The sequence below is a fragment of the Pelophylax lessonae genome (assembly GCF_965119305.1).
Source record: "Pelophylax lessonae genome assembly, chromosome: 5".
Taxonomy (NCBI): domain Eukaryota; kingdom Metazoa; phylum Chordata; class Amphibia; order Anura; family Ranidae; genus Pelophylax; species Pelophylax lessonae.
This window is the reverse complement of record NC_138772.1, coordinates 67,929,245-67,952,675: the sequence shown is the minus strand read 5'-3', so window position 1 is coordinate 67,952,675 and position 23,431 is coordinate 67,929,245. Positions and strand designations below refer to the sequence as shown.

The 23,431-nt window shown below is 43.2% G+C and overlaps 1 protein-coding gene across 1 annotated transcript in view; it reads right to left on the bottom strand.

Annotated features, from left to right (window-relative positions):
* The window catches only part of LOC309556052 (macrophage mannose receptor 1-like), a 161,324-nt gene that overhangs the window by 56,068 nt on the left and 81,825 nt on the right, over positions 1–23,431 (bottom strand). The window contains exons 14-15 of the mRNA XM_082258344.1: positions 21,362–21,449; positions 15,668–15,812 (exon numbers count right to left, since the gene is read on the bottom strand). Of these exons, the coding sequence (XP_082114470.1) occupies positions 15,668–15,812; positions 21,362–21,449 (233 nt within the window). The remainder of the gene's footprint in view (positions 1–15,667; positions 15,813–21,361; positions 21,450–23,431) is intronic.

Sequence of the window (23,431 nt, the reverse complement as noted above, 5' to 3'; positions counted from 1 at the left end):
ACACACTCATCACCCAACACAGTGTCCCCAATGCAGTGAAAACACCTGTCACACCTGTCCCAGTCAAATAATCTGTTACAGTGATCATCTGCCACATCTGTCCGTGAACATCTGGCACATCTGTCCATGATAATCTCGCACATCTGTCCATGATAATCTGCCACATCTGTCCGTGATAATCTTCCACATCTGTCCGTGATCATCTGCCACATCTGTCCGTGATCTGATACATCTGTCCATGATCATCTGGCGCACATAATCTGCCACATCTGTAAGTGATCATCTGCCATACCTGTCTGTAATCATCTGCCACATCTGTCCATGATCATCTGCCACATCTGTCCATGATCATCTGGTGCACATCTGTCACATTTGTCCGTAATCATCTGCCACATCTGTTTGTGATCATCTACCACATCTGTCCGTGATCATCTGGCGCACATCATCTGCCACATCTGCCATTGATCATCTGCCACATCTGTCCATAATCATCTTTCCCGTCTGTTACTGATGACCTGCCACATCTGTCTGTGATCATCTGGCGCAAATCTGGTAGGCAGCACTGATATGCTTCACTGATAGGCACTGATGGGGCTGCACTCAGAGCAATGATGATTGGACACAGCTGATCACATGGTAAAGGGCCACTGTGATTGGCTCTTTACGTCGATCTGTGATCAGCTGTATCCAGAGGATACAGTGATCACAAAGTTCGCCCGATGCACGACCCAGGGGAGTGCGGAGGGCAGGGTTCTGGGAGGATGTCAAAAGACTGTCATTTGGCTATAGCGCAGTCGTCAAGTGGGAGGCGTATGCGGACGGCTGACATATTGCCAGGTGCCAGGATGCAATTTGCAGTCGCTATGGCGACCTGGCACCTGGTATTTCTCGAGCCCTGCTCTAATTGTTAGTTTCTTAAAAGAGTTAAATATTGATCTTTATTATAAGAAGGGTAACGTATTATATATGTACATAGTCTAAATCTAGCATAGGCTATGATACAATCAATTCTTGAAAAGTTCCATTATGTTGGTAATTGCCTGCAATAAGATGTGTCATTCAGGTATACTTTAATCTTTGATTAGTAGAGGTTCAGTGGTTAGCTCAGTTATAGCTGCGCACACACCCGCGTGCGCACAACCATTTTTTTGTCTGCTATATACTTTGCTCAGTCATCCTCGTATTATTGGAATTAAAACCTGTAGTTTTGTTCGCTCCATCTTTCAGTATTATTGTTATTAGTTTAATGCCCTTTTCAACCTTTGTTACATTGGCTGTAATTTTGGAGATAGCCATCTTGCTCCTTGTGCCTTTTCATAATGAAAATGTTCTGTTTTTCTGGCATTCTTTTCCCGGGGGTGACCACGTGCTCCTCATGAAATCAGTACAGAAGGGCAAGGATTTCTAACCTACAGTTTCAAAGACCAAACTAATAAAATGTGTCCGGCAGTTTCAACAGATTTTCCATTTGTCCGATTATATATTTTTTTCTATGACAGTATTGTGGTGTTTGGTAAGAAAGAGCAGAATTCAGTAAGAATGTATTGTCTGGCCATTTATTGCAGAGTGAATCTGACCTGAATTGGATCTTGCAGGATACCGCGCTTTGTGTTTGTTCTTTGTTTTGCACCAGGGGTCTCCAAACTATGGCCCGGTAGCCAAATCTAGCCCACTAAAGGATTTTACTGGCCCGCTGCTGAGGTCGGTGGTGTGTTCTCAATGTCGGTCTACTGTGCTCTTACACAGGTCTCACTTCAGGTCAGGCTTGATGTAGGGGAGAACTCTGATGGGGATTGCGATGTAAGGGGGGACTCTGATGTAGTTTCTGATATAAGGGTAAACTCTAATGTAAGGGGGACTCTGATGAGGACTCTGATGTATGGGGGACTTTGATGGGGCCCTTGATGTAAGGTGGGACTCTAATGAGGTCTCTGTTGTAAGAGGAACTCTGATGGGGACTCGGATGTAAGGGGGACACTAATGATTATTCTGTTGTAAGGGGAACTCTGATGGGAATCATGATGTAAGGGGGCATTCTGATGGGGACCATGATGTAAGGGGGCATTCTGATGGGGACCATGATGTAAGGGGCAGTCTGATGGGGGACCATGATGTAAGGGGCAGTCTGATGGGGACCATGATGTAAGGGGGCACTCTGATGGGGACCATGATGTAAGGGGGCACTGTGATGGGGACCATGATGTTATGGGGCACTCTTGTGGGGACAATTGGTTTACAGTGGCGCTCTGATGCAGACAGTTGATGTAAGGGGGCCATTTTATGTGGACAGTTGAGGTAAAGTGTCACTCTGATGGGGACCATGATGTAAGGGGGCACTCTGATGGGGACCATGATGTAAGGGGGCACTCTGATTGGGACCATGATGTAAGGGAACACTCTGATGGGGACCATGATGTAAGGGGGCACTCTTGTGGGGACAATTGCTTTACAGTGGCGCTCTGATGCAGACAGTTGATGTAAGGGGGACATTTTATGTGGACAGTTGAGGTAAAGTGTCACTCTGATGAGGACTCTGATTTAAGGGGGACTCTGACAGGGGACCCTGTTGTAAGGGGAACTCTGATGGGGATTCTGGTGTAAGGGGGCCTTTGATAGGGACCCTGAGATGAAAGGTGGGACTCGGATGGGGACTCTGATGTAAGGGAGACACTAATGAGGACTCTATCATAAGGGGAACTCTTATGTGGACCATGATGTAAAGGGGCACTCTGGTGCTCTGATAAAGACAGTTGATGTAAGGGGCATTTATATGTAGACATTTGAAGTAAAGTGTCAATGAAAGTAAAGTGAATGAAGCCTTATTTTCAGGAAGGAGAGGCTGCAGCTGTTCCTGGAATTCACAGCAAGTCCCAACACCAGTACAGGGCTGCTGATAGGGGGCCCGGGCACACAGGGGAGGAGTAGTGTGGCAGGGCGGGGCGCCAATTACAGAATTGATGTACTGTGTTTCTCTCCCTGCAGGAGCTGAAAGCCAGATTCTCCACCTCTCCATTCTGCTGGCTTTCAGCTGCTGGAGGGAGAGTCAGACAGTACATCAATCCTGTAATTGGCCTCCTGCACCTCCAGACTGATCCCCTACCCTGTCTTGCCCACATCTGATCATCACCCCCCCCCCCATGCAGCACGCGGCGGGAGAGTAAACACAGAGAGGCACACAGGGGGAAGTGACAGCTGTCAGGATTGAAAGCAGGGAAAGGGGCAAGTAAATATGTCATTTACCGGCCCCTTACATTTTTAAATGGACACAGTGATCGATCAGTACCAATCTCTCCTGTGTCCATTGATAGCTAAGCATAGTAAACTGTGTTTATTACGCTTGAGCTTATGAATGCATAGGAGCCACTGTCTCCTGTTCATTCATCTTCAATTCTGAGAAAGGAATTGGAGAATTTGTGTTTTCAATTCCTTTCTCTGTCTCAAAGGTAAGATGTCAGGGGTCTGTTTAGACCCCTGATAATTCACCCCCCCCCCTCCCCCAACAGCGTTAAAAAAAAATGTAAAAAATAAATAAATAAATTGTAAAAACTCATTTTTAAAAAATTTAAAGAAATAAAAAAAAATCATCCATAAAATGAAGTGGTCATTCACATGGTTTTGTCTGGACCATACATGGTGAATGAGTGATTTGTTGCCATCTCCATGGAGATGCAGCAGCTGCATGAACTCAGGTCCTAATTTGATAAGTGTGCAGGTGAGTGGCCCAGAATGCACACTGTCTGAGTTTGGGGCCATACACCTGCTTCACACGCCTGTCAAATTTAAACCCGCGGCTGTGTTTATACAGCTGCTGCATCGCGATGTAGGGCTACGTCGGTCGCTTGGCGGCAACTAGGGGGCGAGCGCGCGCCACTGGGGGCGTGCTCCCGCCCCCGCTTGTCTGCAGGGAAGCCGATGCAGGGGGCAGGCGGCTCATAGAGCTCCTGTGATCCTTCTATATAGGATTACAAGCTTCTATGGTCATTCCACAAGCCACGCCCCCCCCCCCCACAGTTAGAAACACGCCCTGAGATACAAATTTAACCCCTTAAACACCTATACTGTTAACCCCTTCCCTGACAGTGTCATTAAGCACTGATTACTGTAGTAATGTCACTGGTCCCCTCAAAAGTGTCAAAAATGTCAGTCAGGGGTCCGATCTGTCCTCCGCAATGTCGCAGTCCCGCAAAAAATTGCAGATCGCCGCCATTACTAGTAAAAAAACAATAAAAATTACATAAATCTTTCCCGTAGTTTGTAGAAGCAATAACTTTTGCGAAAACCAATCAAAATACGCTTATTGTGATTTTTTTTACCAAAAATATGTAGCAGAAAACAAATTGGCCAAAAATGTTAAAAAATTTTGATTTTTACATTTTTTTGGGGGGAATGTTATATAGCAGAAAGTGAAAAATATTGTTTTTTTTTTCAGAATTGTCGCTCTTTTTTTGTTTATAGCGCAAAAAAAAAAAAAAAAATCGCAGAGGTGATCAAATACCACCAAAAGAAAGCTCTATTTGTGGGAAAAAATGGACATTCATTTTATTTAGGTACAGCGTCGCACGACCGCCCAATTGTCTGTTAAAATAACGCAGTGCCGAATCGCAAAATATGGCCTGGTCATTAAGGGGGTAAATCTTCTGGTCCAGAAGTGGTTAAAGCAGTATTAACCTCAAAAGCAAACATTTATTATGTTGCAGCTTACCAATTCTTTCTTTCTGAGACACCTACCATCAACAAACATGCTCTGAGGTCTGTGATCCGCATGCTTGTTCTTCAGAATGTATTGAAGTTTGTGATAGCCAGGTAAGTAGCATTTTTAGAAGGAAGTCAGCAATGAAAGCCCCCTATGTAAAGTTTTTTCTTTAAGTCGTTATTATCTTGTGACTGGTTTACTTTAATGAAGAACTGAAGACAATTTTATTTTCTTTTTTTCAGTTTGGATATAGTAAGAGGGAGTTATAACCCCTGTCAGGTTTTTTTTTTTTGCCATCCATGTCCCAATGGAGGGAAGTTCCCTTTAATTCCTGTCCCATAGCCTCAACAAGAAGCCCGAGCAAATCCCTCCAAAGTGAGAGAAAGCCCCTGATAGTCAGCAGAACTAGTGTCCCCATTGAAAGATTTCATCTCTATTAGTGTTTTGGTGACCACACAAAATATGGGATTTTCTTTCTATTTCAGTGGTAATAGCCACCAGGAGAAATAGAGAGGGTGAATCTCCCTAAAGGAGCACAGACATAAATAAAAACCTGACAGAGGTTCTAATCCCTCTCCACTTTATCTAAGACTAAATAGAAAGGTTTAATTATACTTAAATTTAGAAAATATGAAATTCTTTTTTTTCCCTTGGAAAAACAAATCTCCTTTTAAACGCTGTTCCAGACTCCAACCACTAGATGTCAGCAATGGACCAGAAATCCCACGCTCCTTTTCCATTTACCAAAAAAGAATATAGGTGGTATATGGGGCTTTGTTCAAACTTCATGAGCCGTCTATTATAGATGGGATGGAGCTGAACCAACACTGGCGTAAGATGTCCTTCTGCATCCAACACAGTGACAACAAGACATGTTTATAAAAGCAGCAACTGATCCATTCTCTGGCCATTTGCATCCTTCGCACCATGGAATGCCCATCAAATAATAAAATATGAAATTATTTTTCTCCACATACAAATAGGCAGTGGCGGAACGTGCAGGCGCCCCCCCCCACCCCCCACAGTAGTGGAACTGCAGGGCCCGGTCGCAAGTGCGACTGCTGTGACCCTGGTAGTTCCGCCACTACAAATAGGCGCTCTTTAGCCACTTAAGCCCTGGAGGATTTGGCTGCTCAAAGACCAGGGCCTATTTCGCGATTCGGCACTGCGTGAATTTAACAGACAATTGCGCGGTCGTGCGACGCTTTACCCAAATTAAATTGACGTCCTTTTTTTTCCACAAACAGGGCTTTCTTTTGGTGGTATTTGATCACCTGTGCGATTTTTATTTTTTGCGCTATAAACAAAGAAAGAGCGTCAATTTTAAAAAAAATAACATTTTTCACATTTTTTTATATGAAATTCCCCCCCCAAAAAATGTAAAAATCTAAATTTTTTAACATTTTAGGCCAATTTTGTTTTCTGCTACATAAAAAAATCGCAATAAGTGTATTTTGATTGGTTTGCGCAAAAGTTATTGCATTTACTAACTAAGGGAAAGATTTATGTTATTTTTATTGTTTTTTTTTAACTAGTAGTGGTGGCAATCTGCGATTTTTTTTGCGGGACTACGACACTGCGGTGGACAGATCGGACCCCTGACTGACATTTTTGACACTTTTGGGGGAATCAGTGACATTACTACAGTAATCAGTGCTATACATATACACTGTTACTGTAAAAATGACACTGGCAGGGAAGGGGTTAACTTTATTGGTGATCAAGGGGTTAAGTGTGTCCCTAGGCGCGTGCTTCTAACTGTCAAGGGGCGTGGCTTCTGATGTAACCACAGAGACATACGATCCTACATAGCAGGATTGTATGATCTCTGCAGTTACACCAGGCAGAATGACAGGCGGCTGTGTTTACATCAGCCGCCTGCCTTTCTCCCTCTCCAGCGGGAGATTGACAGTGGCCGGCGGACATCGGAGCCGCCGGTCACTCACGCGGGGATCCCTGTGAACGAGCGGGGGCGGTAGCGCGTCTCCGGCGGCGCACGCTCGCCCCCTATTGGCTCGCGGGCGAGTGACATACCGGTACGTCACTTTGCCCAGGAGGGACTGACTGCCACCGTATATGTATTGGCGGCGGTCGGCAAGTGGTTAATGGAAAATTCTGATCTTGCGATTCGTTCTTTTCATACAGCAGTTCATTTAATTCAATAGTTCACTAATGATTTCTGCAGCCCCTCCTGCTTGTTCGCTGTTTTCTTTCTGCAGCCAGAACAGCAATGTAGTGAAAGCACCCCCAAGTACAGAGCCTTTAAAAAGTTTTCATGCTCCTCGAAATTTTCCACATTTTGTCATGTTACAACCAAAAACGTTATGTGATAGACCAACACAAAGTGGCACATAATTGTGAAATGGAAGGAAAATGATGAATGGTTTTCAACATTTTTTTACAAATAAATATATGAAAAGTGTGGTGTGCATTTGTATTCAGTCAATGCATTGTAGAACCATCTTTCACTGCAATTACAGCTGCAAGTATTTTTGGGGATGTCTCTACCAGCTTTGCACATCTAGAGAATGACATTTGTTGCCCATTCTTCTGTGCAAAATATCTCAAGCTCTGTCAGATTGGATGGAGAGCGTCTGTGATCAGCAATTTTCAAGTCTTGCCACAGATTCTCTATTGGATTTAGGTCCGAACTTTGACTGAGCCTTTCTAACACAGAATAGAATATGCTTTGATCTAAACCATTCCATTGTAGCTCTGGCTGTATGTTTAGGGTCGTTGTCCTGCTGGAAGGTGAACCTCTACCCCAGTCTCAAGTCTTTTTCAGACTCTTACAGGTTTTCTTCTACGATTGCCCTGTAGTTGGCTCCATCCACCTTCCTATCAACTCTGACCAGCGTCCCTGTCCCTGCTAAAGAAACACATCCACAACATGATGTTGCTGCCACCACCTTGTTTCACGGTGGGGATGGTGTGTTCGGGGTGATGTGCAGTGTTAGTTTTCCGCCACCCATAGCATTTTGCTTATAGGTTAAAAAGTTCAATTTTCGTCTTATCTGACCAGAGCACCTTCTTCCATATGTTTGCTGTGCCCCTCACAGGACTTCTTATGACTTTCTTTCAGCAATGGCTTTCTTCTTGCCACTCTTCCATAAAGGCCAGATTTGTGGATTGAACGACTAATAGTTGTCCTGTGGATTCACCTGAGGTGGATCTCTCCAGCTCCTCCAAAATTACCATGCTTCTCTAAATAATGTTCTCCTTGCCTGGCCTGTCAGTTTAGGTGGACGGCCATATCTTGGTAGGTTTGCATTTGTGCCATACTCTATACATTTTCGGATGATGGATTGAACAGTGCTCCGTGAGATGTTCAAAGCTTGGGATATTTTTTTATACCCTAACCCTGCTTTAATCTTCTCCACAACTTTATCCCTGACTTGTCTGATGTGTTCCTTGGTCTTCATAATGCTGTTTGTTCACTAAGCTTCTCTAACAAACCTCTGAGGGCTTCACAGAACAGCTGTATTTATACTAAGATTAAAATACACATAGGTGGACTTTATTTACTAATTAGGTGACTTCTGAAGGGAATTGGTTCCACTATATTTTAGTTAGGGGTATCAGAGTATAGGGGGCTGAATACAAATGCATGCCACTCTTTTCAGATATTTATTTGTAAAAAAAAAAAATGAGAACCATTTATCATTTTCCTTCCGCCTCACAATTATGTGTCATTTTGTGTTGGTCTATCACATAAAATCCCATTAACCTCCCTGGCGGTATGATTATGTCAGGAATTATGTACCAAAAGCGGTACAATTTTTTGCCTGGAAATTTGGCATTATGTATTATAGGCCTACAATTCTTAGTAATTACTGACTTAAACCTGACCAAAACAAGAGTCTAGTAGACATCCCAGATGTGATAAATTTGAAACACAAACGCATGAATTATAATCTAATCAATAATATAATTTTATTATATAATATATAATATATATATATATATATATATATATATATATATATATATATATATATATATATAATAAATCTGGTGACCCAGAAAACATTCTTTGACTTCCGAGGGATTTCCTCCTAATTACCTTTGTGGCTATGGGACAGAAAGTGAGTGGCTATGGGACAGGAAGTGAAGGGAAATCTCCCCAATTGGACACGGATGGCAAAAGGAATATATGACATGAATTTTAAAGCACACAATAACAATTTAACCACCTCAGCTCTGGAAGGTTTTACCCCCTTCATGTAGGGTTGCCACCTCATTCCTTTGAAACCCAACACATATTTTGAGGCACATTTATTGCAGATAAGGCAGTGAGTTTAGTTACCACCTTAATCAGCCACAGAAGTGTAATTAATATGTATTCGGTTTTAAAGGGATGAGGTGGCAACCCTACCTTTACAACCAGGCCATTTTTTGCTAGCTATCATTCTGCTACTTTAACCTAACCGGTAATTACACGGTCATGCAACGCCGTACCCCAACTAAATTTATCCAATTTTTTCACACAAATAGGGCTTTCATTTGATGGTATTTGATCACCACTGGGTTTTTTAAATTTTTATATATGAACGAAAAAAGATCAAAAATTGTGAAGAATAACCCAATATTCTTTACTTTCTGCTATAAAACATATCAAATAAAAATAAAAAAATAAAAATTAGGCCAAAATGTATTCTGCTACATGTCTTTGACAAAAAAAAAAATCCCAATAAGTGTATATTGATTGGTTTGCATGAAAGTTATAGCGTCTACAAAATATGGGGTATACACTGGAACTTTTATTTATTAATTTTTTATACTACTAATGGCGGTGTTCAGTGACTTAAAACGGGACTGTGCGGCAGTCTGACACTGAGGGCAATCTGACACTACTGACGCTTTTGGGAACTAACTGCCACTGACATCACCAGTGACAATATTACAGTGATCAGTGCTAATAGTATGCAATAGTATGCACTGTCGCTGTACTAATGACACTGGCTGGGAAGGGGGTCAGCATCTAGGGTAATCAAGGGGTTAAATGTGTGCCTAACAATGTGTAATATGTGTACTGATTTTTAGTAAAGGTCTCTTTGTTTCTTATCCCTGCTTTTCCGGGATAAGAAACAGAGAGATTGTTCTCTCTGTATAGAGCCCTGTGTTGATTGTCAATAGCCAGATGCCGGCGATCAGCAGGTTCCAGCCATTAATCATTGGCTGGAACCTGCTGACAGACGTCCACTGTGTGCAATCACAAACCCAGGAAACAGGCAGTGACGTACCAGTATGTTGCTTTGCCTGTACGGGCTGCCCATCCGCAGGTGGCCCACAAGTGGATAATACCCAATTTTTTGCTGAAATAGAATGTGATGTTGTCTTAACTAAATAGATACAAAATATGTCAAGATTCGAAATTGTTCACGCCTGTGAAATGGCAATATTGTTTATAGGTGACGCTTTAGAGGTTATCAGTTCAGAATTAACCACATCTTATCATTATTGCTCTCACTTTGACATTTGTGGCAATACCTCACATGCGTGGTGCAATCATCGTTCACTTATGCGTGTCGGAACTATGTGCGCGTTTGCATTCGTGTGTGTGCACAGGGGGACAGGGTTGCTCATTTTTAAAAATATTTATTTTAATTACATTTTTTGTTCACACTTTACCTTTTTTTTAACCACTTGCCGACCAGTCATGTTGACTGTACTGCGGCAAAGTGGTTCATTATCGTCTGGCAACGTAGACCTACGTCACCAGACATTCCCCTCTCTGTATTCAGTTACAGCGGGAGTCAGGCCAGGGCAGGAGCGGCGGTGATCACCGCCACTCTTCCCCGATCGTCGGGGAATCGAGTGTGGAGACAAAGCGGGCTGATCTCCTAAGTGACAGACAGGGTCAGATTGCAGTGTTCAGCATAGCTGAACCTGCGATCTGTCCCTGTGTCACTCAGTCACCTCCCCCCACACACGTTAGTAAGCACCAGGCATACATTAACCCGTTGATCACCAATAAAAATTAACCCCTTCCCTGCCAGTGTCATTTTTACAGTAACAGTGCATATGTATAGCACTGATTACTGTAGTAATGTCACTGGTACCCCCAAAAGTGTCAAAAATGTCAGTCAAGGGTCCGATCTGTCTGCCCCAATGTTGCAGTCCCGCAAAAAAAATCGCAGATCGCCGCCATTACTCGTTAAAAAAAAAACCACCAAAAATGACAGAAATCTTTCCCTTAGTTAGTAAACGCAATAACTTTTGCGCAAACCAATCAAAATACACTTATTGCGATTTTTTTTACCAGGAATATGTAGCAGAAAACAAATTGGCCTAAAATAATAAAAAAATTTCGATTTTTACATTTTTTGGGGGGGGAATTTCATATAAAAAAATTTGAAAAATATTGTTATTTTTTCAAAATTGTCGCTCTTTTTTTGTTTATAGTGCAAAAAGTAAAAATCGCACAGGTGATCAAATATCACCAAAAGAAAGCTCTGTTTGTGGGAAAAAAAGGACGTAAATTTTGTTTGGGTACGGCATCGCACGACCGCGCAATTGTCAGTTAAAGTCGCACAGCGCCGAATCGCAAAAAGTGGCCTGGATGTAAAACAGCAAAATCCTCCGGTGGTAAAAATGGTTAATTTAACTTTATTGCTATCACAAGAGGGTTGCACTTTGGAGAGCTGTATAAGAAGATTGGTCGTCGGCTAAAACTGGTTTCCGGCTGCAGCTGCAGCCATGATCCTGGTTTAATTATTTGCCAACAGGGCGTTTCAATATGTAAATTGGTCGGCTGGTTAAAGAGACCCTGTCACCGAATGAAAAAACCGCAGACGGTCACGAAGGGAGCAGGAGTCCAATAAGTCAATGCATTCTCTGTAGCGCCAGCTCTTGTCCCAGGCAGAGTGATACCCAGTGCACTTTACCTGGTACCTTTTTAGCAGCCTGGAGAGCGATGCTAAAAGAAGCTGGAAGAGGAAAAGGTCAGTGTTATTAGGCTGCTTCACAGTGATCTGCAGGTGCAGTGCAGTGCAACGGGGGCTTTCCTGCGGGTAAGCTGCACTGAGCCATACACTTCTATTATATCCTGCAGGTTTGGGATTTCAGAAAGTGCCCCGAAACCTGTAAGATACAGTATATTAGTCCTAAGGCATAAGTCATAGTCATGGCAAGTCAATGGCAAAGCCCAGCTAACTCGCAGGAAAGCTGCAGATGCACAGCTGTGGGTAAACCACAGCACATCAGTATGAAACAGCCTTATAGAGGGCTCAAGACTGTAAGGACCTGTTCACATTTGGGGTTTGGGGTAGCAGTAAATCTCATAGTTCATTGTGGCCTGCAATTGGTTACCAAATTACTTAAGTGGCTCTTGCTCTTTAAAAGGTTGAGCACTCCTGCTATGGCTGTAGAGTTACACTTGAATGTGACTTGAGGTCTGAGTCTATTGGGGCTGCTGACATCCCACCCAAGATGACAGCATCCAGCAGCAGTCTCAGGGCGTTTGGAGTAGTAGAGCGCTTATGGCTCTGGTCTTCACACACCATTGGCTGTTCTCTGTGACACCTATTTGTCAGACCTTATAATTCTCGCTCCTCCAACAACTGCAGTTTTCTTCTTATTTTTTCAGTAGATAGCTGAAAATCTGATTGAATCATGGTAAGATCCAGAGTCATTTATGGAACTGTAGGTCTTAATCAACAACCCTTTTTCTTGTCGGGGGATTGGATACAGGGCCATCTTACCGAATGGGCATGCTGGGCAGTTGCCCGGGGGCCCCACTTGCCCGGGGGGCCCCACCTGCCCAGCCCCAGCCAAGCATTAATCCAGATTTCCTTGTGCATCCTGCTGCCGAACTTTGCAGGTGGCAAGCGCCGGTCGGCCCTGCCCTACTGTCAGGCCACTTGGGCCGTGCAGGGGGAGCCCACAACTGCAGGAATGCCTGTCTGCCTCCACAGGAACAGGCACACACAGGACAGTCAAGTCTGACTCCCGTCCGTGTGTGTGTTCACCGGACCCAGCCACCGAACTTGAAAGCCTGGCACTGCTGTACCAATAAATATCGCCTTCGATAATTTGCATATTTATTTTAGTGGGTGATTGTGTAGGTGGGGCCCCAGTGCACTGCATTGCCCGGGGGCTTTTATTGCTCATAAGATGGCACTGATTGGATATATTTTTGTTTTGTTTTTGTTTAGATAGTGAAGGGAAGAAACCACTGTCAATTTATTTTTGTTGTCCCTGTCCTGTTTTGGAGATGTCTCTTTACTGCCATTCCTGGAGACATAACAGGAAATGAATCAAAATCTTTCCATGATAAACATAGAGCTGTAAAAGTTTTGGATTTCCCTACACCTTCTGCCTTTGTGACAACGGACACCAAGACACATATAGGGCTGAATCTTCCCATTGGGGACACAGATAGCAATAAAACTTGAGAAAAGGTCTAACCCTTTCCTATTCTCTGCAAAAAAAAAAAAGACTTTCCTGACAGCTTTATGTCAGTCTACCACTGGATATGCCCCGCCCATACCCCCACCTGCATCTCAGCCTTTACTGGGATTCAGTGGACCTCTAAAAGATTAATTCTTCATTTTTTTTAAGGCTGCAATAAAGCTAAGGCCTTCCAGAGCTCCCACGTTTCTACATGGGACCTCACAATAGTACTCAACTGCCCGTCTGCTACAAAAATCCATAATTGAGTTGTCTCTATGGGAATTGTCCTTAAAGAAGGATTTCCTGTAGCGGTAACCTTAGCCAAGGAGGTTTTCTAAATTGGCGGCTTTAGGGTATTAAGAGCACTATATGGCCTTCCTTGTGGACAGAGTTGTTCTGGTCCGGATGCTGGATCCTTTTTCAAAAGTGGCCTCAAGATTCCATTTAAGTCAAGAAATATGTTGCCTACTTTTCATCTGAAAGATGGATAAGAAGTTAGACCTTTAGATGTCGGGGAGACGCTGAGGACCTATATCAATGGTACTCTGAGCTTCAGGTCATCAGATTGTCTGTTTGTGATTCCTAGAGGTTCAAGCAAGGGGACAGAGCTTCGAGTAGAGTGATTGCTTTTTGGCTTGTGAAAGTGATCACCCTGGCATATAAGGATAGGGGGTTTGCTCTTCTGGAAGGAATAACGGCGCACTCCACAAGAAGCATCCCAACCTTCTGGGCAGCCTCCTGTGATTGGTGTCAATTTCCAAGGCAGCAACATGGTCATCCATATGTGCCTTTATTTCTCATTATCGCATAGATCCATCATTGTTGTCAACTGAACATTTTGGCAAAACAGTTATCTTGTCAGCCAGAGGCCATAATTAATCTTATTTTGTTTCTGCATCATCCCACTCTGGTTATCTAGGTAATTCCCAGTGGCAGGCTGACATGGAGCTGTCATGAAAATGGAATATCAAATACTTTCTGCAATTTTCCTTTCCTGATGAGCTCCATTTGATCATGAACTCTCACCCAGGTGAGGAAATCTAGCTATGTAACGCCGGCCTGGGAAAGGGAGTCAAATTTCTGAGTTAGGTCCTGCAGGTGGGGGGGCATACCCAGTGATAGGCTGACATCGAGCTCGTCAGGAAAGGAAAATTGTGGTATTTGATATTTAATTCTCCATTTTCGGAACACTTTAACAATCCAACCCCTGGAGCATGCACAATTCAGTGGGCACATCATTAATGTCCATATGCACTTCTCTTGATTTTAAAGACACTACTAAGAAAAAATAAAAACAGTATTAGAACTTGATTAAGGGCTCTTTCACACATGTGGCTGAGCCGCAGTTTTAGCACTCCCATCCACCCACCAAGTTTCCAACATTACAGCCTGACAGGGCTGTACAAATGCTGAGCGGCGGTGCTTTGCGACCACCAGTGGCGGCTGGTGCTCAAAATTTTTTTTGGGGGGGGGGGGGGGCGCAAAAAGAAAAATGTAATAGGTATTGCTTTGCGGCAAAAAAAGCGGTAAAAAAATTGCGTGACTTTGAGGTCATGGTACAGGCATGGCACAGGTGATGGTACAGGCATGGCACAGGTGATGGTATAGGCATGGCACAGGTGATGGTATAGGCATGGCACAGGTGATGGTATAGGCATGGCACAGGTGATGGTACAGGCATGGTACAGGTGATGGTACAGGCATGGCACAGGTGATGGTATAGGCATGGCACAGGTGATGGTACAGGCATGGCACAGGTGATGGTATAGGCATGGCACAGGTGATGGTATAGGCATGGCACAGGTGATGGTACAAGCATGGCACAGGTGATGGTATAGGCATGGCACAGGTGATGGTATAGGCATGGTACAGGCATGGCACAGGTGATGGTATAGGCATGGCACAGGTGATGGTATAGGCATGGCACAGGTGGTACAGGCATGGCACAGGTGATGGTACAGGCATGGTACAGGTGATGGTACAGGCATGGCACAGGTGATGGTATAGGCATGGCACAGGTGATGGTACAGGCATGGCACAGGTGATGGTATAGGCATGGCACAGGTGATGGTATAGGCATGGCACAGGTGATGGTATAGGCATGGTACAGGCATGGCACAGGTGATGGTATAGGCATGGCACAGGTGATGGTACAGGCATGGCACAGGTGATGGTATAGGCATGGCACAGGTGATGGTATAGGCATGGCACAGGTGAAGGTATAGGCATGGCACAGGTGAGGTCACAGGTCGGCTTCAATCACTTACCTGCTCTCCTTCTGGGCTGCCTGCAACCCCCCTATAGCCACCACATAGACCGGCGGCCGGGATTTATTTATTTTTTGTAACTTTATTTTTCTTTTTGTAATCTTTTTTTCTTTCCTTTTTTTTAGGGGGGGGGGGGGTGCGGCGCCCTGGCGCCCCCTATGCACAGGCTGCCACTGGCGACTACCTGTGAAACTCGCCGATTGAGGTCAATTGGGCCACACCACAACTGCAAGCCAAACGCTTAGCTCTTATTTGCGGTGCGGTCCCGCAAAGTAAAACTGCCATTCGACAATTAAAAAAGAATAGTAATGACCTTTTCTTAGCTCACAGATCCAGTCTGCTGGGTGTTCGCAGTGCCTGTCGTTCCAGGACATCCTGTAATCATTGGTTAGCTCTCCACACAGTTCCACGCCCTGGTAGTTGTTGGGTTCTCCATAACTCCAGTTTTCATAAATTACCTGAAAGGAAAAAAAAACATTAGGCAGAGGAGCAATTCTAATAATGATCATGCTATTATTTGGCCAGTGTTAACAGCTTTTTGTTTGCTTAAAGTGGTTGTAAACCCTCACATATTCCCAGTGAAGTGAATAGCCTCAGATGATACACAGGGAAGAAACAAATCCTCCTACACATGTTTTACTTGTTTATCTGCAGTCTTCCCCTTTTTACACCCTTTTAGAAGTGCAGATTGTGGTACAAATCTTTCTTTATCTGTCTCAGCACAGTGAAGAGGGTGGGGAGTCTGCATTTACACTGTGTGAGAGCTGATTGGAGGAAAGGGACACCCCTCAACATAGGCAGAGGAATTAAGGAACATGCAGAGCTGTATTCTGAATAGACAAGCTCAGTGATTATCCCCAGTGCTAAGCCCCCTTCCGACACAAATTTTTAGCTCATGTTATCTCACTACAGATATATGTGCTTAGTTCAAATTTCATGAATGGGGTTTACAACCACTTTAAGTTATTCTAAAGCTTTTTTTCTTTAAAAAACAAACATGTTATACTTACCTGCTCTGTGTAATGGTTTTGCACAGAGCAGCCCCAATCCTTCTCTTCTCGGAATGCTCTGGCCTCCTTCCCCCTGCTGCGTGCCCCCATAGCAAGCCCCTTACAGTGGGGGAACTCATGCTTGCTCGCTCCCAAGCCCCGCTCTGTGTGTCCATAAGACGACCCTACCCCTGCTCCCTCCTCACTGGCTGTGAATGACAGCAGCAGGAGCCAATGGATTCCACTGCTGCCTCTGAGCCAATGAAGAGGCAGAAAGCCAGGACAGCAGCCGCTCTCATGTACATCGCTGGATCGGGCTCAAGTAAGTATAAAGGGGGGCTGCGGTGGGATCTGCATGCTAAAGGATTTTTACCTTCAAGGATAAAATGCATGAAGGTAAAAAAACCTTCAGGCTTTACAGCTACTTTAAGGCTCAGTTCATACTGCTGTGGCCCCAAAGTCCTGCAACTTCAATGTGACTTTCGTGCAATCTTGAAGTTTTGCGACTTTGGCTTCGGCCAATCATCAATCAATCAAGATTTACTAATACTGGAGAGTGAAAAATCTGGTGTGGCTCTGCATAGAAACAAATCAGCTTCCAGGTTTTATTGTTAAAGCTTAACCACTTGCCGACCAGTCACATTGACTGTACTGCGACAAAGTGGTTCGATTCCGTCCAGCGACGTAGACCTACGTCGCTGGACTTCTCCCCTTGTGGGCGGCGCTCGCGCACCGCCGGGGGCTCGCTCCCGCTGTATTCAGTAACAACAGGAGTCGGGCCAGTGGAGGAACGGCGCTGATTACCGCCGCTCTTCCCCGATTGTCGGGGAATCGAGTGTGGAGATCTCCTAAGTGACAGACAGGGTCAGATTGCAGGGTTCAGCATAGGTGAACCTGCGATCTGTCCCTGTGTCACTCAGTCACCTCCCCCCACACACACGTTAGTAAGCACCAGGCACACTCAACCCCTTGATCACCAATAAAAATTAACCCCTTCCCTGCCAGTGTCATTTTTACACTAACATTAGCAGATTAGCACAACACCGCCATTACTCGTTAAAAAAAAGACACCAAAAATTACAGAAATCTTTAGTAAACTTTTGCCCAAACCAATCAAAATACGCTTGTTGCGATTTTTTTTACCAAAAATATGTAGCAGAAAACAAATTGGCCTAAAATGTTAAAAAATTTAGATTTTTACATTTTTTGGGGGGGAATTTCATATAAAAAATGTGAAAAATATTGTTATTTTTTCAAAATTTTCGCTCTTTTTTTGTTTATAGCGCAAAAAGTAAAAATCGCACAGGTGATCAAATACCACCAAAAGAAAGCTCTGTTTGTGGGGGAAAAAAGGACGTTTGGGTATGACGTTGCATGACTGCGAAATTGTCAGTTAAAGTCGCACAGTGCCGAATTCGCAAAAAGTGGCCTGGACGTAAGACAGCAAAATCCTCCGGTGGTAAAGTGGTTAAATAAAGAAGCTGAAGTTTGAAGCTAATTGGCTACCATGCAGAGCTGCGCCAGATTTTGCACTCCTCAGTTTTATAAAATCATTTCTGCGACTTAAGCCACAACAATTAAGACGGCACCTATTGAATTGAATGTGTTTTGACTTGTCATGCAACTTCTTGTGTCGCAGCAAGCTGCTTGATAAGTCGCAGCAGTGTTAACCAGGGCTAAGTGTCTTTGGGGATGCAAAAGCAGCTGAAACAGATTATGCACCTGCATTGAATTCTGAGCGATTTCAGAAGCATCTTAAATTGTGCAGCATTTTCCCAAGGAAGTCTCCGCCCTTTGATATATTTCACAATAAAACCCATTTACAGCCTATTGCTGTTTGACATAGTATTTTTTTATTTTTTTATTACATTGTGAATATACTATAAAAATATTGAAGCCTAAGTACACACATCAAGAATAAAGTCAGTAGAGCAGCACAGTGACTAAAGCTGGATACACACTATCCAACTTTTGTGGTTAGATTTCTTTCAGATTTACCTTTTCTATGTAATGCAAGGGCCTGCCAGATTGCATACTAATTGAAAGTGTTTAGGTTTGACCTCATATTATCTGGTTTTGGTAAGTCTAAAGGAAAAAGTCTTCAGAAAATCTTATAGTGTGTATGGCCCATAAGGCTGGGTTAACACTTATGCGAATTGGATGCGGGGCGCACTGCAGAGGGGACCTGTGCAACTTTGGCTCTATTTTAGGTCCAAATTCAGGCCAAAATTTGGACCTGATTCGCCCCTGGAACAGTGAACAGGAACGCACCGGACCCCCTACTGCAAGTCACTCTGCAAATAGTGTGAACCCAGCCTAAGTGGTTAGCACTTCAGCCTAGCAGCACTAGGGTCGTCGGGTCAAATCCCAACCATGGCACATTCTGCCTGGAGTTTGCATGTTCCCCCCATGCCTTCAAAGACATGCTGGTAGGTTAATTGGCTCCTGTCCAAATTGGCCCCAGTATGTATGAATGGGTGTTAAGGACCTTAGATTGTAAGCTCCATGAGGGCAAGGAAAAGAAAAAGGCTCCTGTAAGTGCAGCTTGTGATACTTTAATTGCACACACGAGAATCAAATACTTACAGGATAAATTCAAATTTGCGTCACGGCTCAGGGTTTCTCCCTGATCCTGAAATCATCACGCTGTGTGCAGTCCACAGGCGAGGCAGGCATTCCTCCATTTCCACCATCTCCTTGCTGCTGGATGGCCTAGGAGGAACGAGCCGCAGGATCGGGAAGAGGCCCCAAACCATGACGCAAATTTTAATTTATCCTGTAAATGTTTGATTCTCGTGTGTGCAATTAAAGTATCACAAGTTGCATTTAGAGGCGCCTTCTTCTTTTCTTTGTCCAAACAGTTGGAGTTGCTTCTACCAATTAAAAGAGCTGTCCTCAGTGTTAGTGTGGTGCATTTGCACGATATTGAAAGCCCATCCATTTCCTTTTCCCTCCTTCCCCTATCAAGATCAATATTGAGGACAGTTTCCCAACAGAAGCGCCCATTGTTTGATGTTTTGTGTACAGCTCCTTGAGGGCAGGGTGATATGAATGTACAATAACAATATACACTATATTGCAAAGAATATTGGGATACCCCTCCAAATCATTGGATTCAGGTGTTCCAATCACCTCCATGGCCGCAGGTGTATTAAATCAAACACCTAGGCATACAGACTGCTTGTACAAACATTTGTTAAAGAATGGGTCGCGCTCAGTGAATTCAAGTGTGGTACCCTAGGTATCCATCTGTGAAATTTCCTTGCTATTAAACATTCCACGGTAAACTGTTAGTGGTATTATAATAAAATGGGAACAACAGCAACTCAGCCATGAAGTGGTAGGCCATGTAAAATGATAGAGCAGGGTCAGTGCAAGCTGAAGCTCACAGTGCGCAGAAGTCGCCAACTGTCTGCAGAATCAACAGCTACAGACCTCCAATTTTCATGTGGCCTTTAGATTAGCACAACAACAGTGCGTAGAGAGCTTCATGGAATGGGTTTCCATGGCCGAGCAGCTGCATCCAAGCCTTACATCACCAAGTGCAATGCAAAGCTTCAGATGCAGTGGTGTAAAGCATGCCACCACTGGACTCTAGAACATTGGAGATGTGTTCTCTGGAGTGACGAATCACGCTTCTCTGTCTGGCAACCCGATGGACGTGTCTGGGTGCGGCTGTTGCCAGAAGAACAATACTTCCCTGACTGCATTGTGCCAAGTGTAAGTTTGGTGGAGGGTGGATTATGATGTGGGGTTTTTTTCACGGGTTGGGCTTAGCCTCTTAGCTCCAGTGAAGGTACAGCATCAGCATACCAAGACAAGATCATGCTCCCAACTTTTTGGCAACAGTTTGGGGATGGCCCCTTCCTGTTCAAACATGACTGCACACCACAAAGCAAGGTCCATAAAGACATGGATAAGCAAGTTTGGGATGGAAGAACATGACTGGGCAGTCTTGACCTAAACCCAACAAAACACCTTTGGGATGAATTAGAGCGAAGACTGCAAGGCAGGCCTTCTCGGCCAACATTAGTACTTGACCTCACAAATGCGCTTTTGGAAGAATGGTAAAACATTCCCATAGACACGCCTATGGCCACAGACTAACCTTGTAGACAGCCTTCCCAGAAGAGTTGAAGCTGTTATGGCTGTTATAGCTCCAACAGGTGGGCCAACTCAATATTGAACCCTATGGACTAAAGGCTCTAATAACACCTATGCATGTTGCTTTTGAGCATTTCTGCAGTGCTTATTGCGATTTTAACGGCGATGTTCCTGCAATTCGTGTTTTGCATTTTTTTTATGCTTTTTCTTTTTTATTTTTAGGTAAATTTGTTGTTAGGCGGATTTAAAAACGCAAAACACAAATTGCGGCAAAATCACACTACATACTGTACTTTTCTGCAGTTTTTCCATGGAGTCTATTGAACGAAAAAAGCAGAGGCACAAAAATGCATTGATGTGAACATGTTCCATTGGAACCCATATTAAAAATAATGTCCTGCGTTTCTGCAAAAAACAGGCATTGGTGTGAATGGAGCCTAAAGGGCCATACACACTATAAGATTTTCTGAAGACTTTTTCCTTCAGATTTACCTTTTCTATGTAGTGCAAGGGCCTGCCAGATTGCATACAAATTGAAAGTGTTTAGGTTTGACCTCATATTATATGGTTTTGGTAAATCTAAAGGAAAAAGTCTTCAGAAAATCTTATAGTGTGTATGGCCCATTAGACTGGGATGCCATTAAAGTTCATGTGCATGTAAAGGCAGATGTCCCAATAGGCAAAATAGTAGTATAAAGCACTGTGTACATTGACAGCGCTATATAAGAACCTGCAATAAGTCATAAAAAATATATAAAAGGTTATGTCTATTCACATTGCCATGAATGGTAGATCATGGTCTTTGAAATGCTTTTTTAGACAATAATTTTCATTTCCTTCAATAGTTTGTGAAATACTGTGTGAAATGATAAAATCAAACATAAGATCTAAGAAACATAGACAGAATTACTTACAGCTGAACCGTCCGACCACTCAAAGCCTAAAATGGGATCGCTGCTTATTAGACCCATCCAGAAGATGTTGCGATATATATTGGCATTCCTGAAAGAGCCAATTACAAATGTTATTGGTCTATACCTTGTCTTCTTTTTCTTTATTTACTTACCAATAATAAAAAAATAAAAAAAAACAATACTGCACTTTCTTTACTACAGTGCCAGAATACATCTGCAGAAATTAAAGATAGTGCCACTTTGAACCATACCCCCCTTCTATGGCACTACAGCCCATTGAACATGACCAATTCAAGTGAATGGGGCGGCTCTGCAAGCACCCTGCAACTACTAACAATGCACGTCATTGCGGTGCACTAGAGCGGGGTTCAAGGGGTTAAAGCAGGCGGTGAGGAAGCGATACAATGCCTCCACAATGCCTCCTCACTGCCTGTTAAATGCTCTCTGAAGAGCGATCTGAACACAGATTGCTGTTCAGAAACTAAAGCTTGTATGAATGATCCCTTAAAGATTTTCATGTATCAAATACATCATCAAAAAGTTCATTTGTTTCAGTAATTTGATTCAAAAAGTGCAACTCATATATTTTATATAGATGAGTTACATATAATATATTTCAAGCATTTCTTTCTTTTAATTTTGATGATTATGGCTTACAGGTGGTGAAAACCCAAAATTCAGTATCTCAGAAAATTAGAATATTACATAAGACCAATAAAAAAAAAAAAGGATTTTTCAAACAGAAATGTTGGCTTACTAAAAAAAGTATGTCCCTGTACACTATGGTATGTACTCAATACTTGGTCGGGGATTCTTTTGCATGAATTACTGCATCAATGCTGCGTGGCATAGAGACGATCAGCCTGTGACTTTGATTGCTTTGATAGTGGCCTTCAGCTTGTCTGCATTGTTGGGTCTGCTGTGTCTCATCTTCTTCTTGACAATACTCCACAGATTCTCTATGGGGTTTAGGTCAGGCGAGTTTGCTGGCCAATCAAGCACAGTGATACCATGATCAATAAACCATGTATTGGCACTTTGGCAGTGTGGGCAGGTGCCAAGTCCTGCTGGAAAACTAAATCAGCATCTCCATAAAGCTGGGAAGCATGAAGTGCTCTAGAATTTCCTGGTAGAGGGCTGCGCTGACTTTGGACTTGGGACCTTGATTTCAAAATGAAATGCAAAATTTTCCACAGTCCGTGATGCCAGGAAATTCTAGAGCACTTCATGCTTCCCTCTGCTGACCAGCTTTATGGAGATGCTGATTTAATTTTCCAGCAGAACTTGGCACCTGTCCACACTGCCAAAAGTCAACATTTCTGTATTAAAAATCCTTTTGTAATTGGTCTTACCGTATGTAATATTCGAATTTTCTGAGATGCTGAATTTTGGGTTTTCACTGGCTGTAAGCCATAATCATCAAAATTAAAAGATCATCAAAATTAAAATGCATAAAACATAATCATCAAAATTAAAATGCTTGAAATATATCACTCTGTGTGTAACACATCTATATATAATAGATGAGTTTCACTTTTTGAATTGAATTACTGAAATAAATTAACTTGTTTAACCACTCTACCACCGGAGGATTTTGCTGTCTTACGTCCAGGCCACATTTTGCGATTCTGCACTGTGCGAATTTAACTGACAATTGCGGGGTCGTGCGACGCCGTACCCAAACAAAATTTACGTCCTTTTTTCCCCACAAACAGATCTTTCTTTTGGTGGTATTTGATCACCTGTGCGATTTTTACTTTTTGCGCTATAAACAAAAAAAGAGCGTAAATTTTGAAAAAATTTAAAAATTAATTTTTTTTTTACATTTTTGGCCAATTTGTTTTCTGCTACATATGTTTGGTAAAAAAAATCAGAATAAGCGTATTTTGATTGGTTTGCGCAAAAGTTATTGCGTTTACTAACTAAGGGAAAGATTTCTGTCATTTTTGGTGTTTTTTTTTTTAACGAGTAATGGCGGTGATCTGCGATTTTTTTGCGGGACTGCGACATTGCGGCGGACAGATCGCACCCTTGACTGACATTTTTGACACTTTTGGAGGTACCAGTGAC